General features: G+C 46.3%; 1 protein-coding gene across 1 annotated transcript in view; it reads left to right on the top strand.

Annotated features, from left to right (window-relative positions):
* LOXHD1 (lipoxygenase homology PLAT domains 1) overlaps nt 1-18,025 on the top strand; it is a 118,120-nt gene extending 100,095 nt beyond the window's left edge. The window contains exons 34-38 of the mRNA XM_060172330.1: nt 3,139-3,324; nt 9,667-9,837; nt 10,907-11,039; nt 12,221-12,379; nt 17,545-18,025. Of these exons, the coding sequence (XP_060028313.1) occupies nt 3,139-3,324; nt 9,667-9,837; nt 10,907-11,039; nt 12,221-12,379; nt 17,545-18,025 (1,130 nt within the window). The remainder of the gene's footprint in view (nt 1-3,138; nt 3,325-9,666; nt 9,838-10,906; nt 11,040-12,220; nt 12,380-17,544) is intronic.
* The last annotated feature ends 313 nt before the right edge of the window (nt 18,026-18,338 follow it).

Raw genomic sequence — 18,338 nt, 5'->3', positions numbered from 1 at the left:
TCTATACCAAGCTAAGCTAAACTAAAAACTACAAACAATTTTGTCCTTATAAATATACTAGCCCAGTAGGGTGGGAACAGGATGCGACGCAGAGAGGGTGGAGAGAAAAGTGACTGGTGAAAATCAGGGTATGACAAGGAGACGGGGCAAGAATTCTACCACTGAACCACCAATGCCCTGGAGGGAGGGTGGTGCTTGTTAACAGAGTTTATGTAAATAGAATACAGTGTTATGTAAATAGAATGCATGGGGGATTAAACCAAATGAAACAGAAGGGGTTTTTAAAAGCAGAATTAGAAGCATACCAACAATATATATTTGCTCTTTTTTCCCTATGGTTCTGCCTTCTCTTCCTTTTTTAGTTATGCCTACACCTGTTACTACTTCTGAATGTCCTTCCTTCTTCCCTCTCCTCTCTCTGGGACCTGATGGACTTAGAGTTCAGAGCCCTCTGGTCATCTTCCCCTAACATTTCTCCCCCTCTGGGAATATGGACCAAAATTCTTCATAGGGTGCAGAAGGTGGGAGTTCTGGCTTCTGTAATTGCTTCTCCACTGGATATGGGCATTGGCAGGTGGATCCATCTCCCCAGCTTGTTTCTATCTTTCCCTGGTGGGTTAGGGCTGACTTCCCACTTTTAAATACTTTATTTATTTAATGAGATAGATAAAGGGAGAGAGAGATAAGGAGAGAGAGAGGGAGGGGGAGAGAGAGAGAAGATCCCTGCTCTGCTTTAGCTGATGGTGATGCTGGAATTGAACCTGAGACCTCAGAGCCTCAGATACAAGTCTTTTTGCAGAGCCATTATGCTGTCTCCTCACCCCCACAGACTTCTCAAAGGATTCAGACTTGTTCCTCAATCCTACTGACATTCTCCTGTAGTCACTGCCCTCTGCTTTCTCATTGTGATCTCCACCTTCCAGCTTTGGGGTGAATAGAGCAGATTTGCCCCCGAGGCTTGGATCAAGGAGGAGCTCTTTCAACATGCACAATAATGGGCAGTGCTGTATTAAAACCTGTCTGGGGCCAAACAGTGGTATACCTGGAAGAGAGCACAGGTTACCATGTACTGAAACCAGAGTTCAAGCCCCAGTCCCTACCTGGGGAAAGGATACCTCATGAGCAGGGAAGCAAGACTGCAGGCCTCTCTCTTTCACTCTCCATCTCCCTCTCCCTCTCAACTTCTCTATCTCTGTCCAAAATAAATAAAATAAATACAATTAAAAAGAAAGATGATGCTCTTGTGGTAGAATCTCAGACATCAGTGATGGGCTGGGAAGCTGCAGATGCTGGTTCTGAGCTTCTGTTTCCCCTGTCTCCTCAAACACTGCTCCTTTCACTTAAAGTCCCAGTGTCCTTGTGTTTTCAGTTCCATCCAGCTTCTCATGGTGGTATTTTAGAATCTAACCTACAAGTTCATTGGTAACTACTGTGGGTCAGAAAAGCTTCATGTGGGAGTCGGGCGGTAGCGCAGCAGGTTAAGCGCACATGGTGCAAAGCACAAGGACCGACATAAGGATCCCGGTTTGAGCCCCCGGCTCCCTGCCTGCAAGGGAGTTGCTTCACAGGCGGTGAAGCAGGTCTGCAGGTGTCTATCTTTCTCTCCCCCCTCTATCTTCCCCTCCTCTCTCCATTTCTCTCTGTCCTATCAAACAACGATGACATCAATAACAACAACAACTACAATAATAAAACAATAAGGGAAACAAAAGGGAATAAATAAAATAATAAAAAAGAAATAAAATTTAAAAAAAGAAAAGCTTCATGAGCTCTCCTTATCTAGAAACATTTTATTTTATTTTATTTTATTTTATTTTATTTTATCTCCATCAGAGTTATCGCTGGGGTTCAATGCCTACAGAACTCTGACACAAGTGGGGGGGGGATTTTTCTCTTTTTTGATGGAGAGAAGGAGGTGGGGAGAGAAGCAGAAAGAAGAAAAGACACCTACAGCACAATTCTGCCAGTCCTAAAACTTCCCCCTACAGGTGGGGGCCAGGGACCTGCCCCTCGGTTCCCGCTCATGATGACATGCTGATAAAGTGTGCTTCACCAAGAGCACCACCACCAGCCCCAGGACATTATAACCTGAGGTCAACACCTCAGCTGGGCCAAGTAAATGACTTGAAGTTCTACTGTCAAGTGTCCAGCAGAGACAGATTTCAAGAATAAATCTTTCTTCTGTCTGTGTAGGAAAGTCTATATTTCTATTTTTTAATGTCTTTATTGGTTTATTGGGTAGAATCAGCCAGAAATCGAGAGAGGAGGAGATAGATAGATAGATAAATAGATAGATAGATAGATAGATAGATAGATAGATAGATAGATACCTGTAGCCCTTCTTCACCACTCATAAAGCATTCCCCTGCTGTTGGGGACCAGGGGCTTGAACCTGGGTCCTCGTGCATTTTAGCATGTGCATTTAACCAGATGTACCACCTGGCCCCTGACAGTCTTTATTTCTAAACTGTAAGGCCAGTCTACACAGCAGGTCTTTTAAGTGCAGGTAGGTTTCTCCAAAGTAGAGGAGCTCTCCACTGAATCATCCATCCTGCCAAGCAAGACTCCTTTTAGACCACCAACAGTTATAAGACATGGAGCCAACAGTCAGAGGCCCAGGAACCTCTTTCTGACCCTGCCCCTGGGTGTAGCCACTCTGAACTCACCCTCTGCCCCCCTGGCTCCTCTGAGGAACCTAGAATCAAGGCAAGAATAAGAGTGTGTAGGGGCCAGGCAGCGGGATACCTGATTAAGGGCACACATTATCACGTACAAAGACCCATGTTCGAGCTCCTACTTCCCACCTGTAGGCAGAAGCTGCACAAGCAGTGAAGCAGGTCTGCAGGTGTCTTTCTCTCTCCCTCTGTATCTCTTCTCCCCTCTCAATTTCTCTCTGTGCGGTGAAATAAAAATGGAGAGAAAAAATGGAGGGGAAAAGAAAGAGAGAGAGAAAGAAAGAAAGAGAAAGAAGAAAGAAAGAAAGAAAGAAAGAAAGAAAGAAAGGAAGGAAGAAAATGGTTTTCAGGAGCAGTGGATTCGTAGAGCTGGCACTGACCCTGAAGGAAATAAACAAACAAACAAACATGAGAGTGTGTGTCAGAGAGCCCAGTACCCCAGAGGCTTATTGTGCACCTGCAGGGGCTGGCACCGATGCCAACGTGTTCATCATCATCTTCGGGGAAAATGGAGACAGTGGGACGCTGGCCCTGAAGCAGTCAGCCAACTGGAACAAGTTTGAGAGAAACAACACAGACACCTTCAACTTCCCTGACATGCTGAGCCTGGGCCACCTCTGCAAGCTGAGGGTCTGGCACGACAATAAAGGTGGCGCTGGCTCGAGGGCAAGGGTGACCAGGGGGGCAGGGGGCAGGGGGACAGGGGTGAGGGGCAAGAGGGCAAGGGGTAGGGGGGCAGGGCAGGTCTCAGCTCTCCCCACACCTATCCCAAGCTCCTCATAGAATGTAGAACATTGGCTTTTTAGTGCTAGGGAGGCACCTGTTAGAAAAACGAAATCTTGACACATTTTAAAAGGGATACAATCTGCAAGGTGGTGTTGCAGTCTTTCTCTCTCTCTCTCCCCTATCTGTATTTGGAAAAAATGATAAAGAAATAAGATATTTCTCAGGAGTAGTAGAACGTTGAAGGCAAGAAGCCCCTGCAGAAAAAGAAGGAAAGAGGGAAGGAAGGGAGGGAGGACAGAAGAAAGGAAGGGAAGGAAGGAAGAGGAGGAAAGAAAGAAGAAAAGCAAGAAAGGAAGGAAAGAAGGTAGAAGAAAGGGAGGGAAAGAGGGAGGGAAAAGGGTGAAGAAGGAGTGTCTTGATCCTGTGATGTTGAAGTCAAGGCTCTGGGAGGCGTCAAGGGTGTCCTTCAGTAACAGATGGGCCTAGAGCTCAAGAGGAAGCTAATGGGGACCCTGAGCCAGGCACTGAGCTGACAGCTGTTGGTGCCAAGGTGCTGTTGAAACCATGAGGGTGACGGAGAGTTTGTGGAGGAAATGGCAGTTTGAGGAAAGAAGAATGGAGACAGTTCTTGTTGTTTTCGACGGGTTAGCTTCACGGGCGGGTAACAGACGACCAGGGACTCATGGTTGAGCTGTAGGCAGTATCTCTTTATTCATGCAGGACGCAGCACAATCTAAGACGAGCTAAGCTAAACTCAAGGTAAAGTAAAACTCACAATGCTGTCTTTATATATACTTGCCAAGCAGGGTGGAAACAGGATGTGACATAGAGAGGGTGGAGAGAAAAGTGACTGGTGAAAATCAGGGTGTGATAAAGAAGGGATCAGGGTGTGACAAGGAGGGGGGGTGGAGCAAAAACATATCATGAAACAGTGGGGATTGAACCAATGCCCTGGAGGGAGGTGCTTGTTAACAGCGGTTATGTAAATAGAATGAAGTGGTTATGTAAATAAAATAGTGTTAAGCAGGGGGGATTTAAACCAAATGAAACAGAAGGGGTCTCATGCATACCAACAAGTTCTGATTGCTAGAAGGTGCAGTGTTTACAGTTACATGCAGAAAGGGACACACAAAGGGAGGAGGTAGGTACTCCTCTTCTGTGTACCCACAGTTCTCCTTGCAAACTGGACTGTGGACTGTGTTTAGGAAATGGCTCTTGACCTGCAGCTATAACACAGGCATTGTTCACTGGCCATGAGTCCCATGACAATGTGCACTACTTCCTGGCTTCATAGTTTCTGGACATAAATTCAATCAAGTACACTTGAGGCCACATTTCTTTTCAAATAACAAAGCAATTAGAATAGTAAAAATGTTTATTCCTCCCTGGACAATTCTCACACTCCCTTGAGGAGAGATTTTGTTATTCAGCCAAACATCTAAATCACTGTAACAGAGAGAATAGGGAGGTGGAAGCAGCCTTCTGTCCCCGTAGATTGATGTCTGTCAGCCAGTGTCCAGAGTTTCTTCCTATGTAGCCCACACACAGAGTTAGGGGGTGTTTTTCTTGCCTTAGACTTTCTCTCTGCTCACTGGTACACTTTTTAATAATGCTTTCAACTGCTGGCACTAGGTACTGGCACTATGAATCCACATTTGTCTTATTTTTAAAATTTTTATTTGATAGGACAGAGAGAAATTGAGAGGGTAAGGGGATATAGAGAAGGGGAGAGACACTTTCCAGCCCCCATCACTAGTATATTTTGTAGTGGGAAACTGATTTTTTCCTTCCCAGAGCCCTGCTCAGCTCTTGCTTATGGTGGTGCTGGGAATTTAACCTGAGACCTCAGAGCCTCAGGTATGAAAATGTTTTTGCAGAACGATTGTGGTGTCTCCCAGAATTGCTGTTATTTGATTTTATTTTTATTCCAGGCTGCTTTAGTTCTTCCCAGTGATGCTGTGGGACATCTGTGTTTGCAGCAATGGGAAATGTCTAAGCTGAGCTTTGGAAAGGGTTTTCTCTTCTTTTCATTCTCTTTCCTGCCTCCCTGAACTTTGAGGCCAGTCCTTGTTTACATTCTTCATGGTAAGGAACAACATTCACCTCTGGATCAAGGTAACCACCACTGATAAAGGGATATGCAGGAGAAATATGTACCTCTTATTCTTTTCTCTTGTTGAATTATCATGCATTCTTGAAAATCTAGACTGGATGTTATGTTCTGTATGAAGACCTCAGATTACATCACATTAATCTAACTACCCCTCCTCTGTCCTCCTGACCTCTCTGCTCACACCACTCTTGTGGGAATTACTAAGCTAAACTGTAATCATCTTGTCAAGCCTGAGCTTCTCAAGGTTAGAGGCTCTGATTCATGCTTGCAGTTTCAGTTCCTCACACTTGATATTTTATTTTATTCTTTATTTGCAATTAATAGTGAGTTACAAGAGTGTAAGATTACAGGGTAGAGTTCCACACCTCAGCCACCAATAAAGTTCTGTGTCCCTACCCTCCCACCTCCCAGAGATAACCACCAGAGTCTTAGAGACAACTTGTTCACTTCTGTTTGTTTTTTTTTTAAGCTCATGTGTATCTGTTCTCTAGATTCCACACATGAGTGGAACCATCTGGTAGTTGTGTTTCGCCTCCTTAGTTATTACTCTAAGAATCATTGCCCTCAGTTCCATCCATTTTGTCCCAAAGGACACAAGACCATCCTTTTTTCCATTGTAAGATACTATCCCATGGAGTATATATCCCATAACTTTTTACAATTTTATTTATTTATTATTAATAGTATGTTACAAGATTATAAGATGACAGTGTAGAGTTGCACACCTCACTCACCACCAAAGTTCCGTATTCCCACCCTCCCACCTCCCAGAGAGAACCACCAGAGTTCTCACAAGTCTTAGAAACAGTTTTATTGCTTCTTTTTTGTTTGGATTTTTTTTTTAATTTCGTTTGTATCAGATCTTTAGCTGCCACATATGAGTGAAACCATCTGGTTGTTGTCTTTCTTCTCTTTACTTATTCTACTAAACATAACCACCTCCAGTTCCATCCATTTTGTCTCAAAGGACACACTATCATATTTTGTGATCACAAAGTAATATTCTATGGAATATACATCCCATAACTCCTTTAGTCAGTCATCTGATGATGGGCATCTAGGCTTTTTCCACTCTTTGGCTGTTGTGAATAATGCAGCTATGAACACAGGGTGCGTGTGTCCTTTTGAATTTGTATTTAAGTGTCTTTTAGATAAGTGCCTAAGAGTGGTATTGCTGGGTCATATGGTAATTCCGCTTTTATTTGTTTAAGGACTCTCCATACAATCTTCCAAAGGAGCTGTCCCATTCACACTTAGTATCTTAGTGGTTAATAAATTAATTACAAACATGAATTTGGAGCATCTTTTGGGTGCTGAACAGATGATTCCAGTAGCCATCTTTCCAGACTCTTACCAAAAAACTTTCTCCCCTCTAGATGTTTGAGAAATCTCCAAATAGTATTACTGCAGCACTTGTAATTTTCCAAGCATACATTTGTTGAGTTGAATAGTGTTGCCTCCAATTCATGTTTAAAATACTTAAGGTGAATTATGCTTTTTTTTTAAATTTTATCTATTTATTCCCTTTTGTTGCCCTTGTTGTTTTTATTGTTGTAGTTATTATTGATGTCGTTGTTATTGGATAGGACAGAGAGAAATGGAGAGAGGAGGGGAAGACAGAGAGGGGGAGAGAAAGACAGACACCTGCAGACCTGCTTCACCGCCTGTGAAGTGACTCCCCTGCAGGTGGGGAGCCGGGGTTCGAACCAGGATCCTGACACCGGTCCTTGAGCTTAGCGCCAACTGCGCTTAACCCGCTGCGCTACAGCCCGACTCCCCGAATTATGCTTTATTGAATAGAAATCTATGAGGACAAATACACTTTGTTTGAATGTCTTCTACGAAATAAAATTCATGAACCCTTGAACAAACATCATATAAGTTTGTTCACAAATGTTTAACTTAATAGCATAGCAATATTCCCTCTTCCTGAATCTACCTTTCTATTTTTTTGTTTACCATATGGTCTTTTATGAAAAAATTTAAGCATGCTCAGAAGTAAAGAGAATCATACAATGAACTTCGATGTATTTATCATGTGGACTCAACAATTACATTTGTCATGCTTACCACACATTTTATATTTTTCTTTCCATTTCCCAAATTTTTTTCACTGTTGAAAAATATAAACTCAACTCTGAAAAGTCATGCCACATCATTTCAAACAGTAGGTTTTAGATGTCCATTTCAAATATCCGTAAGTAGTGTGTTTCTCTTATCTAGGTGAACATTTCCTTTTTTATTTTTTTATTTAGTTTATTATTGGAAAAATCAAAAGAGGAGAGAGAGAGACAGAGAGACACCTGCATCCCTGTTTCACCACTCTGAAGCTTCCCTCCTACGGATGGGGACCAGGGGCTTGAACCTGTGTCCTTGTGCACAGTAATGTGTGTGCTTAACTAGGTGCACTCCCGCCTGGCTCCCAATGAATATTTTCTTATGAAATCACATTTGCATCATCATATTTCACAGTTATTTTTGTGTCATTCAATTTCTATATCATGTCAAAATTCCTTCAACAATACAAAAATGTCCTTGCTCTTTTGAGTGTCTCTAAATGAAGATGTCAGCAAGGTTCCCACAGCTGTAGGCTCCTTTAACTCAGAAGAGAGCCTTCTCCTATTATTATTATTGTTGTTGTTGTTGTTATTGTTATTGGTAGTAGTAGTATTTCATGCTGTTGACCTGCTGATGAAACTTGGTTCAATCATCTGTGAAATTTCCACATTTGATGACTTTTTCTTGGGTTACCTCCTCTTTATTTCTATATTTTCTCCAATATGAAAGTCATCTCTAAAGGCTTGATTCAATTCACATTCAACTTTTTAAAATTACTTACTTATTTATTTACTTATTTTTTATTTTGACCAGAGCACTGCTCAGATGGTGGTGCAGGGAGTTGACCCTGGTACTTCAGAGCCTCAGGCATGAGAATCTCTTTACAGAATCAGGATGCAACTATCTTTGTCAAGAACACTTCAAGAACACTTTTACGTGGTATCAGGAGTACTGTAAAGTTACAGGGCTTGTGCACCTCATACTAAATGAGGCTGGTTTCTTTGTTACACTCATACTGATTAGTGTGTCCAGGGACAGTCAGCAACTAGCTCCCTACACGCCTCATCTATTGGCTTCATCCAGTAACAACCAGCGAGGTTTACAAATGGGGTTATTCTAATTCAGTCATTTCCTAGCCACTGATTAACTGGAATATCTTCTGTCCAAAATTTATCCCCTAGGCTATTTGATTACTATGAAATATAGTTTATAGAAGGAAATTAAGATAAATGGCTAATTCTTCCCCTTGATTTCAATTACTCAGATCACTTTACAGCATTGAACAAGTTATCACAGTGCTTAGTTTTCAATTTGTCTTCCCCTTATTTTTCTTCTTCCTCTGAAATGAATACACTGATGAAATGAAGACTTTGTAACCACAAGATGAGTTTATGCTTTCTTTTGCATCATGTAAATTCATAGACGTTAAAAGACCTCATAAATCATTCCTTCTAGCCCTCATCCATTGTTCAAGGGAAGACACTAACATGTGGAGATTATTTGTTCAGTCTGGTGGGTCTGCTAAGAGTAGAATAAAGATCCAGGTGCCAGAATGTTGTCCTAAGCATCTTGGACTGCAGGATCTTCATATGAAAGTGTTTGTGAAAACACAGTAGCTGGGCTTGTGAATGTTTTGTAGCTAGAGATCTATGGTGAATCCTTATCCTACTTCAAACCATTCACTGGTCTTGTTTGAGAAGTTTAGCTGGAGCCAGGGCAGTAGTACACCAGGTTGGACATATATTACCATGCTCAAGGGCCCAGGTTCAAGCCCTAGCACCCCTACCCACAGCAGGTACACTTAACAAGTGATGCAGCAGGGCAGCAGCTGTCTCTCTGTCTCTCCCTCTCTATTTCCCCTTCACCTCTCAAATTCTTTCTGTCCTATCAAATAAAATAAAACAAGCAAGTTAAAAAAAACAATGGCTTCTTTCCTCTGGGCTGAAGGAGCCCCTGGCATCCGTGTGACCCAACCTGCGTCTCGACAGGGACCCCCACTCAGTCCAGAGGGGCACTGAGCTTGTCCAGGTTTCTGAGGGGTATGACGGCAGGATTCCTAGGATACCTGTCCCCACGGGCTGGTCTTCCTCACAGGCATATTCCCTGGCTGGCACCTGAGCTATGTGGACGTGAAGGACAACTCGCGCGACGAGACCTTCCACTTCCAGTGCGACTGCTGGCTCTCCAAGAGCGAGGGCGACAGGCAGACGGTGCGAGACTTCCCCTGTGCCAACAATGAGATCCGGGAGGAGCTGCAGGAGGCCAGTATGTGGGGGAATGGGGGAGCATGGCCTTGGTGCCCGGGCAGAGCCTTGGCATCCAGTGAGAGGACTTAGCTCTGGAGGGACAGGGGGAGCACAGTGGGAGCCTCTGAAGAGGAGAGTGTGACAACCAGAGGGGAATCAAGTCCCCAACTCTGGGGTGTCACACACTGACCTAGCACAGACAGGACAGCAGTTGGGGTCAGCCGGGGTCATGGACATGAGTCTCAGCAGAGACCCAGGTAACAGTCCACACAGAACTGGCTGGTCCTGTCCAGATACCAGGCTAGACAGTTAGATGGGAAACTCTCACTTGTCTGTTTTTATGTCATGAATTCCATCTAGTTTGAAGCCTGTAGCAACAGCTGCCAGAGCAAATCTTCCTGGAAGCAGAATGGACAAAGAGAATCAGCAGCCCGTCAGCCACTTCCTCTTGGGTCCTTTCCTTGGGGCATTTCAGGGGGAAGAGGAATTTATCTCTAAGGTGATGGCCATTGCAGCCAAGGGGCCGGGTGACAGTGGACCTGGTAGAGTGCACCTGTTACCATCTTCAGGGACCCAAGTTCAAGCCCCAGTCCCCACCTGCAGGAGACTTCATGAGCAGTGAAGCAGTGCTGCATGCCTCTTTGTCTCTCTCTGGTCGGACTGTCTCTCTAGTTCTCTGATGACAAAGAATCCATCTCCCTGAGCCTTGTGTCTGCCCAGGCCTCTGTCTCATTTCTGTGCCTGCAATCCACTCCCCTCTTCTCTGGGCACAAGATCTCGCTGGTCCTAGCAGGGACTCATCTGTCCCTGAGATCCAGGATCCAGTCTTTCCCAGAACTCACCTCTGTGTCCTGCTTCCTGGAGGGGGTAGCTGTTCTGACAGAAAAAGTTGATGTGTGAATAACACAGGGGACTGTCATTCAGTTCCCAAAGTGATCCAGTTCTATCTTAGTTGTGGTGACTTAAACCTATTTTCCCAGCTCCAGGCCATGGTTCTAGATGGAGAGCAAGGTCCTTGCTCTGTCAGGAGTGGGAAAGACAGGGGGGCTGCTTCCTCTTTGCTGACACTCCCACCCTCCCCACTGCAGCCTACGAGATCATCATAGAAACGGGCAATGGAGGTGAAACCAGGGAGAATGTCTGGCTCATCCTGGAGGGCAGGAAGAACCGCTCCAAAGAGTTTCTGGTGGAAAATTCTTCCCGGCAGCGGGCCTTCCGGAAGTAGGAATGGGGGTGATGGGAAGGGAGGGGGTGGAGGAATCACGAGGCCCAATCCTGTGCGAGGAGAGACATGAGCACATAATTGCACTGAACCAGCAGACGCTTGTCAGTTACCCACTGTGTGTCCATGTGTGCTCCTAGCAACAAAACAGGTTTAAGGAGGACAGGGCGTGGTCTGCTATAAGAGGCCAGAGCTTGAGACTCTAGCCCCTGAAAAGAAAGGATAGAGGGCTGGGCAGTAACACACCTGACTAGGGGCATGTGTTCCCATGTCCAGGGACCCAAGTTCAAACCCCCAGTCCCCATCTGCAGGATGAAGCTTCGTAAGCAATGAAGTAGGGCAGTAGGTGTTTCTGTTTCTATCTTTCTCATTCTCTAGCCCCTTTCCTTTCAATTTCTCTCTGTCATGTTAAAAAATAAATAAATAATATTATTTAAAAATAAAGAGATGAAACAGGATAAAAGGGATAGTTTTGCTTTTTTTTTTATTTTATTGCTGGGGCTCAGTGTTGGCACTACAAATCCTCCATTCCTAGCAGCCGTTTTTCCATTTGTTCTGACAGGACCAAGAGAAATTGAGAGGGAGGGGAAATAGAGAGGGAGAGAAAGACACCTGCAGACCTGCCTCACTGCTTGTCAAGCATCCTCTCTGAGTGGGGAATGAGGTCTTGAGCCCAGGTCCTGGTGTTTGGTGATATGTGTGTTTAATTGGGTACTCCACCACCCGGCCCCTAATTATTACTGTAATGACAACCATATTGCAATATCCAAGTGGAGCACACCAGCACTGATACAAATGCTGCTTAAGTTTGCACAGCACTTATATCTAACAGGTTTATTTTTACTTTCTTTTTTTTTTTTTTTTTTGGTGAGAGCAGGTAATGAGCCTAAGGCCAAACACACATGTGAACCATCCAGTTGTTTTTTGGCCTAATTCTGTGCCATCTGGATCTGCTAGTCACTCTGTCCTGTTCTTCACCTGACATACACAGGTGTTTGCTAAGTGCTTACCTTCTACAGGGGTCTGGGCAGCCTACTGGTCACTTTTTTATTCCAATGAGAGACAGATACAGAGAGAGACCAGAGCCCTGCCCAGCTCTAGTTTTCAGGCATGAGAGTCCTTTGCAAAACCATTATGCTGCCCCCCCCACCCCCAGCCCTATAACCTTTGTCTCCTGCAGGGGGACTACAGACACATTTGAGTTTGACAGTGTCTACCTGGGGGACATCGCCTCCATCTGCGTGGGCCACCTGGCCAGGGAGGACCGGTTCATCCCCAAGCGGGAGCTGGCGTGGCATGTGAAGACCATCACTATCACGGAGATGGAGTATGGAAATGTGTACGTACTGAGCCACCCTCCCTGCGTGCCCCAAGCTGGAGGGATGGGATCAGATCATACACATGCCTGGGATGGCCAGGCTTGGGGGAAGGGTTGTCCCCTTTGGAGTACAGGTCACCTCACTGAGGAGCCTGACGAGGCTGGGAAGAAAAATGGCTGCTCTGATTGGGACTCCCAGAAGCAGTGGACTAGATCCACGGGTGTGGAGCTCCAGGCTGTTATTCCAGGCATGCGTCCTTGGAAGAACAGCCAGCCAGTCAGTGCCAGACGGTGGGGATGCTCCACCCCCCTTGGCGCTGTGCAATGACAACAGGAGACGGGGCTCAAGCTGGGGAAGCCCCCTCTCCGTGGAGGCCATGGTGGGGACCTGTGACCAGACAGGGTAATCCCGCAGCCCAGCTGCCTCCCGGACCCCTAGATAAGAAGCTTTACTGTCCCCCCACCAGGATCCTTCTGGAGTCTCAGCGGTTCTGGAGGATTAAGAGTCTTAGTTTCCTGGGTAACAGTCCACCACCACCCATTTTGCTAATTAAAGCCACTTGGTAACCACAGCATTGGCCAGGAAGTACCTGGAGTCTGAAAAGCCTGAAGGACACAGGGAGGGAATCAGGGGCAGTGAAGGGATACAAGAGGGTGACCTGAGCTGGCAGTGAGCCCTGGGCTCCCCCACAGAACCACTGTCCAGCTCCTGTGGTGCCCCTGGCCTCCCTGCTAGGCTGACTCTGTTCATAGCAACCCCCTCACCATGAGCACCCAGACAGAAGGAGAGGCCTGGCACAGGCCTACCAGAGGGACTCAGTGGCAAGTCCCAGGCCTGGAGACCTCAAGCTGCCCACAGTGACAAGCAGTGTCTGGCCCTTGGGAATGGGGAAACCAATCTGACCTCTGAACTTTTGTCCCAGTCAGCTCGGGCTGCCACAACAAAGACCACAGACCAGGTGTCTCCAACAAGAGACACTGATTTCTCATAATTCTAGAAGCTCAAGCTTTGTAAGTAGGGGCCAGCATGGCTGGGTTCTGATGAGAACACTCTTCCTGTGTCCGTGAATCCTCATGGGGCAGAGAAAGGGCTCTGGTGTCTCTTCTCTCCCTACAAGGGCACTAACTGTACCCAGGGGGAAGGTGGCTAGCCTCCTGGCTTCATTGAACCCTAACCCCTATTCCAGAGGCCTCCATTACAAGTAGCCTCACACTGGGGGCAAGGGTTTTAGCATATGGAGGAAGAGCCCACAGCAGCTTCCCTCTCTGGTGGCCTTGTGTTCACTGTTCCTCTTGAGGAAAAGTCAGCCATGCTGGGAGTTCAGCATGAGCTTGAGAGCTTTGGCCCAGAGGAGTCCCTGACTCAGCCAACAGGTGGGGACCAGGGCCTTGAACCAGGGTCCTTGCACGTGTGTTACATGTGTGCTCAACCAGTTGCACCACCATATATATATTTCTCTCTGTGTGTGTGTGAGAGAGAGAGAGAGAGAGAGAGAGAGAAAGAGATCTTTGTAGGCATAAAACCCCTTCCCCAGGACAATTTGCTTCATTGTTTTAGAAAGCAATAGTGAGATGAAAGAAAGGGAAGGACAGTGAGAGACACCCCACCACCACTCCCTTTCCTGATGACACACTTGGTGCTGGGTCTCAATCCAAGGCCTTGTGCATGGTCAGGGGCATGCTGTATAGAGCAGGCTTCCCTCCCACCTTATGTTCTCCTTCCTTCCTTCCTTCCTTCCTTCCTTCCTTCCTTCCTTCCTCCCTCCCTCTCCTCTTTCTTCCTTCTTTCCTTCCCTACCTCCCTACCTCCTCCCTTTCTTCCTCCCCTACTCCCTTCCTTCCTCATTGGACTCATGTCAAAGATTTTATTTGTCATTAAATTCATCTTTAAAACCCAGTTAACTTATTTCAGTCAGTTCAAAGAAGAATAAAACATGAAGGTGTGTTACAGGTGACCAGTTAGAAAGGCTAAAACAAGTTTGCTCCAAGCTGCAGTGCTATCCTCCTCGAGTGTGGGGGGGGGGTGTCACTTTCACCTCCACTGGACAAAGTGTTTGGGTCCTGAGCTGTTCATGAGAACAGTGATGGGGGGGGGTGCCTGTAGAGTCTGGTGGCCCATATGGTGTCTTGTATTCTGCTGATGCCATGCCAAAGCATCTGAAGTGCCCATGTTGACAGAGAAGTGATCAGACTATACTGTAATCAGGGAAGGAATTTATTGGAGAAAAGGGATTAAGACCAGAATAGTCATGTTGCATGAGACAAGCCAGAGAAAGACCAGCACCAAGTGATCTCACTTACAGGTAGAGCTTAAGGAACAAGGACAGTACGGAGTTCTGGTGGTCTTGTCAGTGTTTCCATTTTATAAATAAATTAATTTTTTAAAAAAGGACAGTGAGGGAGTACACAAGGTAAAATGTGGATTGGGTGTGGCATGTTGCACCAAAACAAAGGGCTCCGGAGAAGGTGGGAGAAGGACAAGATGAAGGGACATTGGTGTCCTGGTGTGCCTCCCAGTCAAGGGGAGGTGAGAGGTTGTGCTTGTGTGTTAAAGGCTATACTGGGGAGTCGGGCTGTAGTGCAGCGGGTTAAGCGCAGGTGGCGCAAAGCACAAGGACCGGCATAAGGATCCCAGTTCGAACCCTGGTTCCCACCTGCAGGGGAGTCGCTTCACAAGCAGTGAAGCAGGTCTGCAGGTGTCTATCTTTCTCTCCCCCTCTGTCTTCCCCTCCTCTCTCCGTTTCTCTCTGTCCTATCCAACAATGACAACAACAATAATAACTACAACAATAAAACAAGGGCAACAAAAGGGAATAAATAAAATAAAATAAAGTAAAAAAAAAAAGGCTATACTGTAATCCATCAGCCCCTCAAAGAGTGAATACAAGTGGCCACTTGTGTTAAAAGGGTAGATGGGTAGCTGAGGAGGTGGCTTAGATCCCAAGTGTTCATGCCAAGAGTGCCCAAGACCCTCGGTTTGACCCACCACACCCAGGTACACTGGAGGGGCATTTGTTGAAACTTTAACTTAAAAGGCGGGGGGGGTTGAGGAGCTGTGGCATGTAAAAGGATTCACAGCAGGGAGCTGAGAACAGGTTTAAAGAATAAAAGGTTTTATGAAGGTGAATCGGGTAAAAGGCAAAATACTCAATTATCATCAGGGGTTAAGAGTACACTAAATCCATAAAGTCTGAGTATATTTATCAAAAATTTAGTTCCATAAGATAAACAATTATCAGCTGAGGTACAGGTTGCTCATGGCTGTAGAGGGGTCTTAAAAGTTTGCGGCCTAGCAGAGTCACACGTGTTCAGGTTCCAGGAGCAGTAGCCTGGTGGATACTGGGAGCACCCCCGCCGAGATGCTTCTGACCAGGAGAAGCAGCAGCAGCCAAAGAGCATCAGCTGCTCCAAGTCAGTGATTTTTATACACCCCCTTCTCTGTGTGTCCTGCCTGCCGCTGACGTCATTCATATGCTAATAGTCCCAAACTCCTCTTGGGGTCATGAAACTCAAGTCTGAGCCACCCCAGAGGGCTTTCTTGAACTTTCAGAGACCCTCCTCTCTCTGGCATCTTCCCAAATTGCCTCTGTGCTTCCCAGACATGTGGTCTTTTTTCACACATACTGAGCATCTACCTTTTCTGGCTGTCTGTTACCCCCTGCTTTTGCCTTTGTTCACCCCACTTCCAGTGAGGACAAACGGATGTCTGTCCTTCTGAAACTGAAGTCTTGACTCCGCTAAGCCCCCAGGCACTCAATGTTCTCACAATTCTATTAGGAAGCATTTTATCTACACCATCAGCTTTAAAAATAATGAATTAGATGTGTCCCCTGTGAGGACTGCTGAGTGAGAAAAGCAAGACAGGAGGGAAGTCACGCCAGCTTCTGGGATGCCATGTGTGCCGGGAACAGGGACACCCCCAGATGCCTGAGCTGCATGTCTGTGTGTGGGACTGGGGGAAATGGAGGGGAACTCGACAAGATGCTCCCAAAACTGCTCTCTGGGTTATCTGAGGAGAAGGTGATCTGGATGGAGAGGAGGAGGAGGAAGGCATGGCCATTGTAGGGAACAGAAAATGAGCACGTTTAGAAAACCACTCACACAGGGCCCAGGCAGAGGTGTACCAGCTGAGTGCACGTATCACCATGCACAAGAACCCAGGCTCAAGCCCCAGGTCCCCACCTGCAGAAGGAAAGTTTCACAAGCAGTGAAGCAGGGCTATAGGTGTCTCTCTGTATCTCTGTCTCTCCCTACCCTCAATTTCTCTGTCTTATCCAATAAAATAGGGGAAAGAGAGAGAGAGAATGGCCCTTAAAAACCAAGGATTTGTAGCACTAAGCTCCTGAGATAACTCTGGTGGCAATAAAATGTTTTTATAAAGAAAGAGGGAGTCTCACATGTAGTCACATCATTTGTGGGCTTATTTAGAAGTGAGTGTGTGTTATGGTATTTGCATAAAGAACTATGCATAGAAGAATTTTAAACAATGAATACAGTTATGCCTGCTCCGTGAGAAAATACAGGATGAACTAACAGCGCACATTTATCCAGGGATGGGTTGAAAGAGGACAGACCTCAAAGAGTGATGAGATTTCCTGTCAAGTATCTCAATTTTTATAGTTTTTGGGGTTTTTTTTGACACCAGAGTTATTGCTGGGGCTTGGTGCCAGCACTATGAATTCATTGCTCCTAGTGACCATTTTCCCCTTTTTAAATAATTTTTCTAATTTTTTATGAGATAGGACAGAAAGAAATTGAGAGAGAATGAGAAGATAGAGAGGGAGAGAAAGACACCTGAAAATCTGCTTTGTCACTTGTGAAGTGTCCCCCCTGCAGGGACTTGAACCCGGGTCCTTGCTTGGATCCTTGCACTTAGTACTATGTGTGTTTAACCAGGTGCACCAGTGCCTGGCCCCCTCTCTTTCCCTCTCTATATCCCTTCCTTTTTCATTACTCGGTCCTATCAAATATAAGATCAATAAATAAATAACAGAAAAAAATAAATTGAAAAGAGAGAGAGAAAGTAGCAAGGAGCACCCAGAAGACTGCCAGTCTGATTTTAAGAAGGAAACTCTTTCCTGATAGGGCAGCGCAGACCTTCCTGCCACCTGGGAAGGAGTCACTGAGGGGGGCCAGGGGCCTGGGGTGGTGGTGCTGAGCTCTACCCTCTGTCCCGTCCCTCCCAGGTATTTCTTCAACTGTGACACCCTCATCCCCCTCAAGAGGAAACGGAAGTACTTTCGGGTCTTCGAAGTCACCAAGACCACGGAGAGCTTTGCCAGCAGGATCCAGAGCCTGGTGCCGGTCAGGTACGAGGTGATTGTGACCACGGGCTACGAGCCGGGGGCAGGCACTGATGCCAACGTCTTCCTGACCATCTTCGGGGCCAATGGGGACACGGGCAGGCGGGAGCTGAGGCAGAAGATGCGCAACCTGTTTGAGCGCGGCCACACCAACCGCTTCTTCCTGGGCACGCTGGAGCTGGGAGAGCTGCGCAAGGTGCGGCTGGAACACGACAGCAGTGGCCACAGTGCAGGCTGGCTGGTGGACAGGGTGGAGGTCACCAACACCAGCACTGGTGTGGCCACCATCTTCAGCTGCGGCCGCTGGCTGGACAGGAAGCGGGGCGATGGGCTCACCTGGAGAGACCTCTTCCCTTCTGTCTGACCCTCACCTGGACACCTGGTGCACCTGCCTGCCCTCCCTTGCCACCTCCTGCTACCTCTTCCTGGGACCCAGATGATGGAGGATCAGAAGAGTTTTACATAGTGTTGGAACCAGAACCCTGTGATCCTTTTTATTTTTTTAATCTATTTTATTTATTTCTAATGAGAGAGATACAGAGAGAAAGATATAGAGACCAGGGCCCTGCTCAGCTCTAGCTTAAGGTGGTGCTAGAGATTGAACTTGGGACCAAAGGAGCCTGAGGCATGAAAGTCATTCGCAGAACCATTATGCTATCTCCCCATGAGCCTTTTGA

This window comes from Erinaceus europaeus, chromosome 15, assembly GCF_950295315.1.
Source record: "Erinaceus europaeus chromosome 15, mEriEur2.1, whole genome shotgun sequence".
Taxonomy (NCBI): Eukaryota; Metazoa; Chordata; class Mammalia; order Eulipotyphla; family Erinaceidae; genus Erinaceus; species Erinaceus europaeus.
The sequence above is the reverse complement of the archived record's forward strand: the minus strand, read 5'-3'. Positions and strand labels throughout refer to the sequence as shown.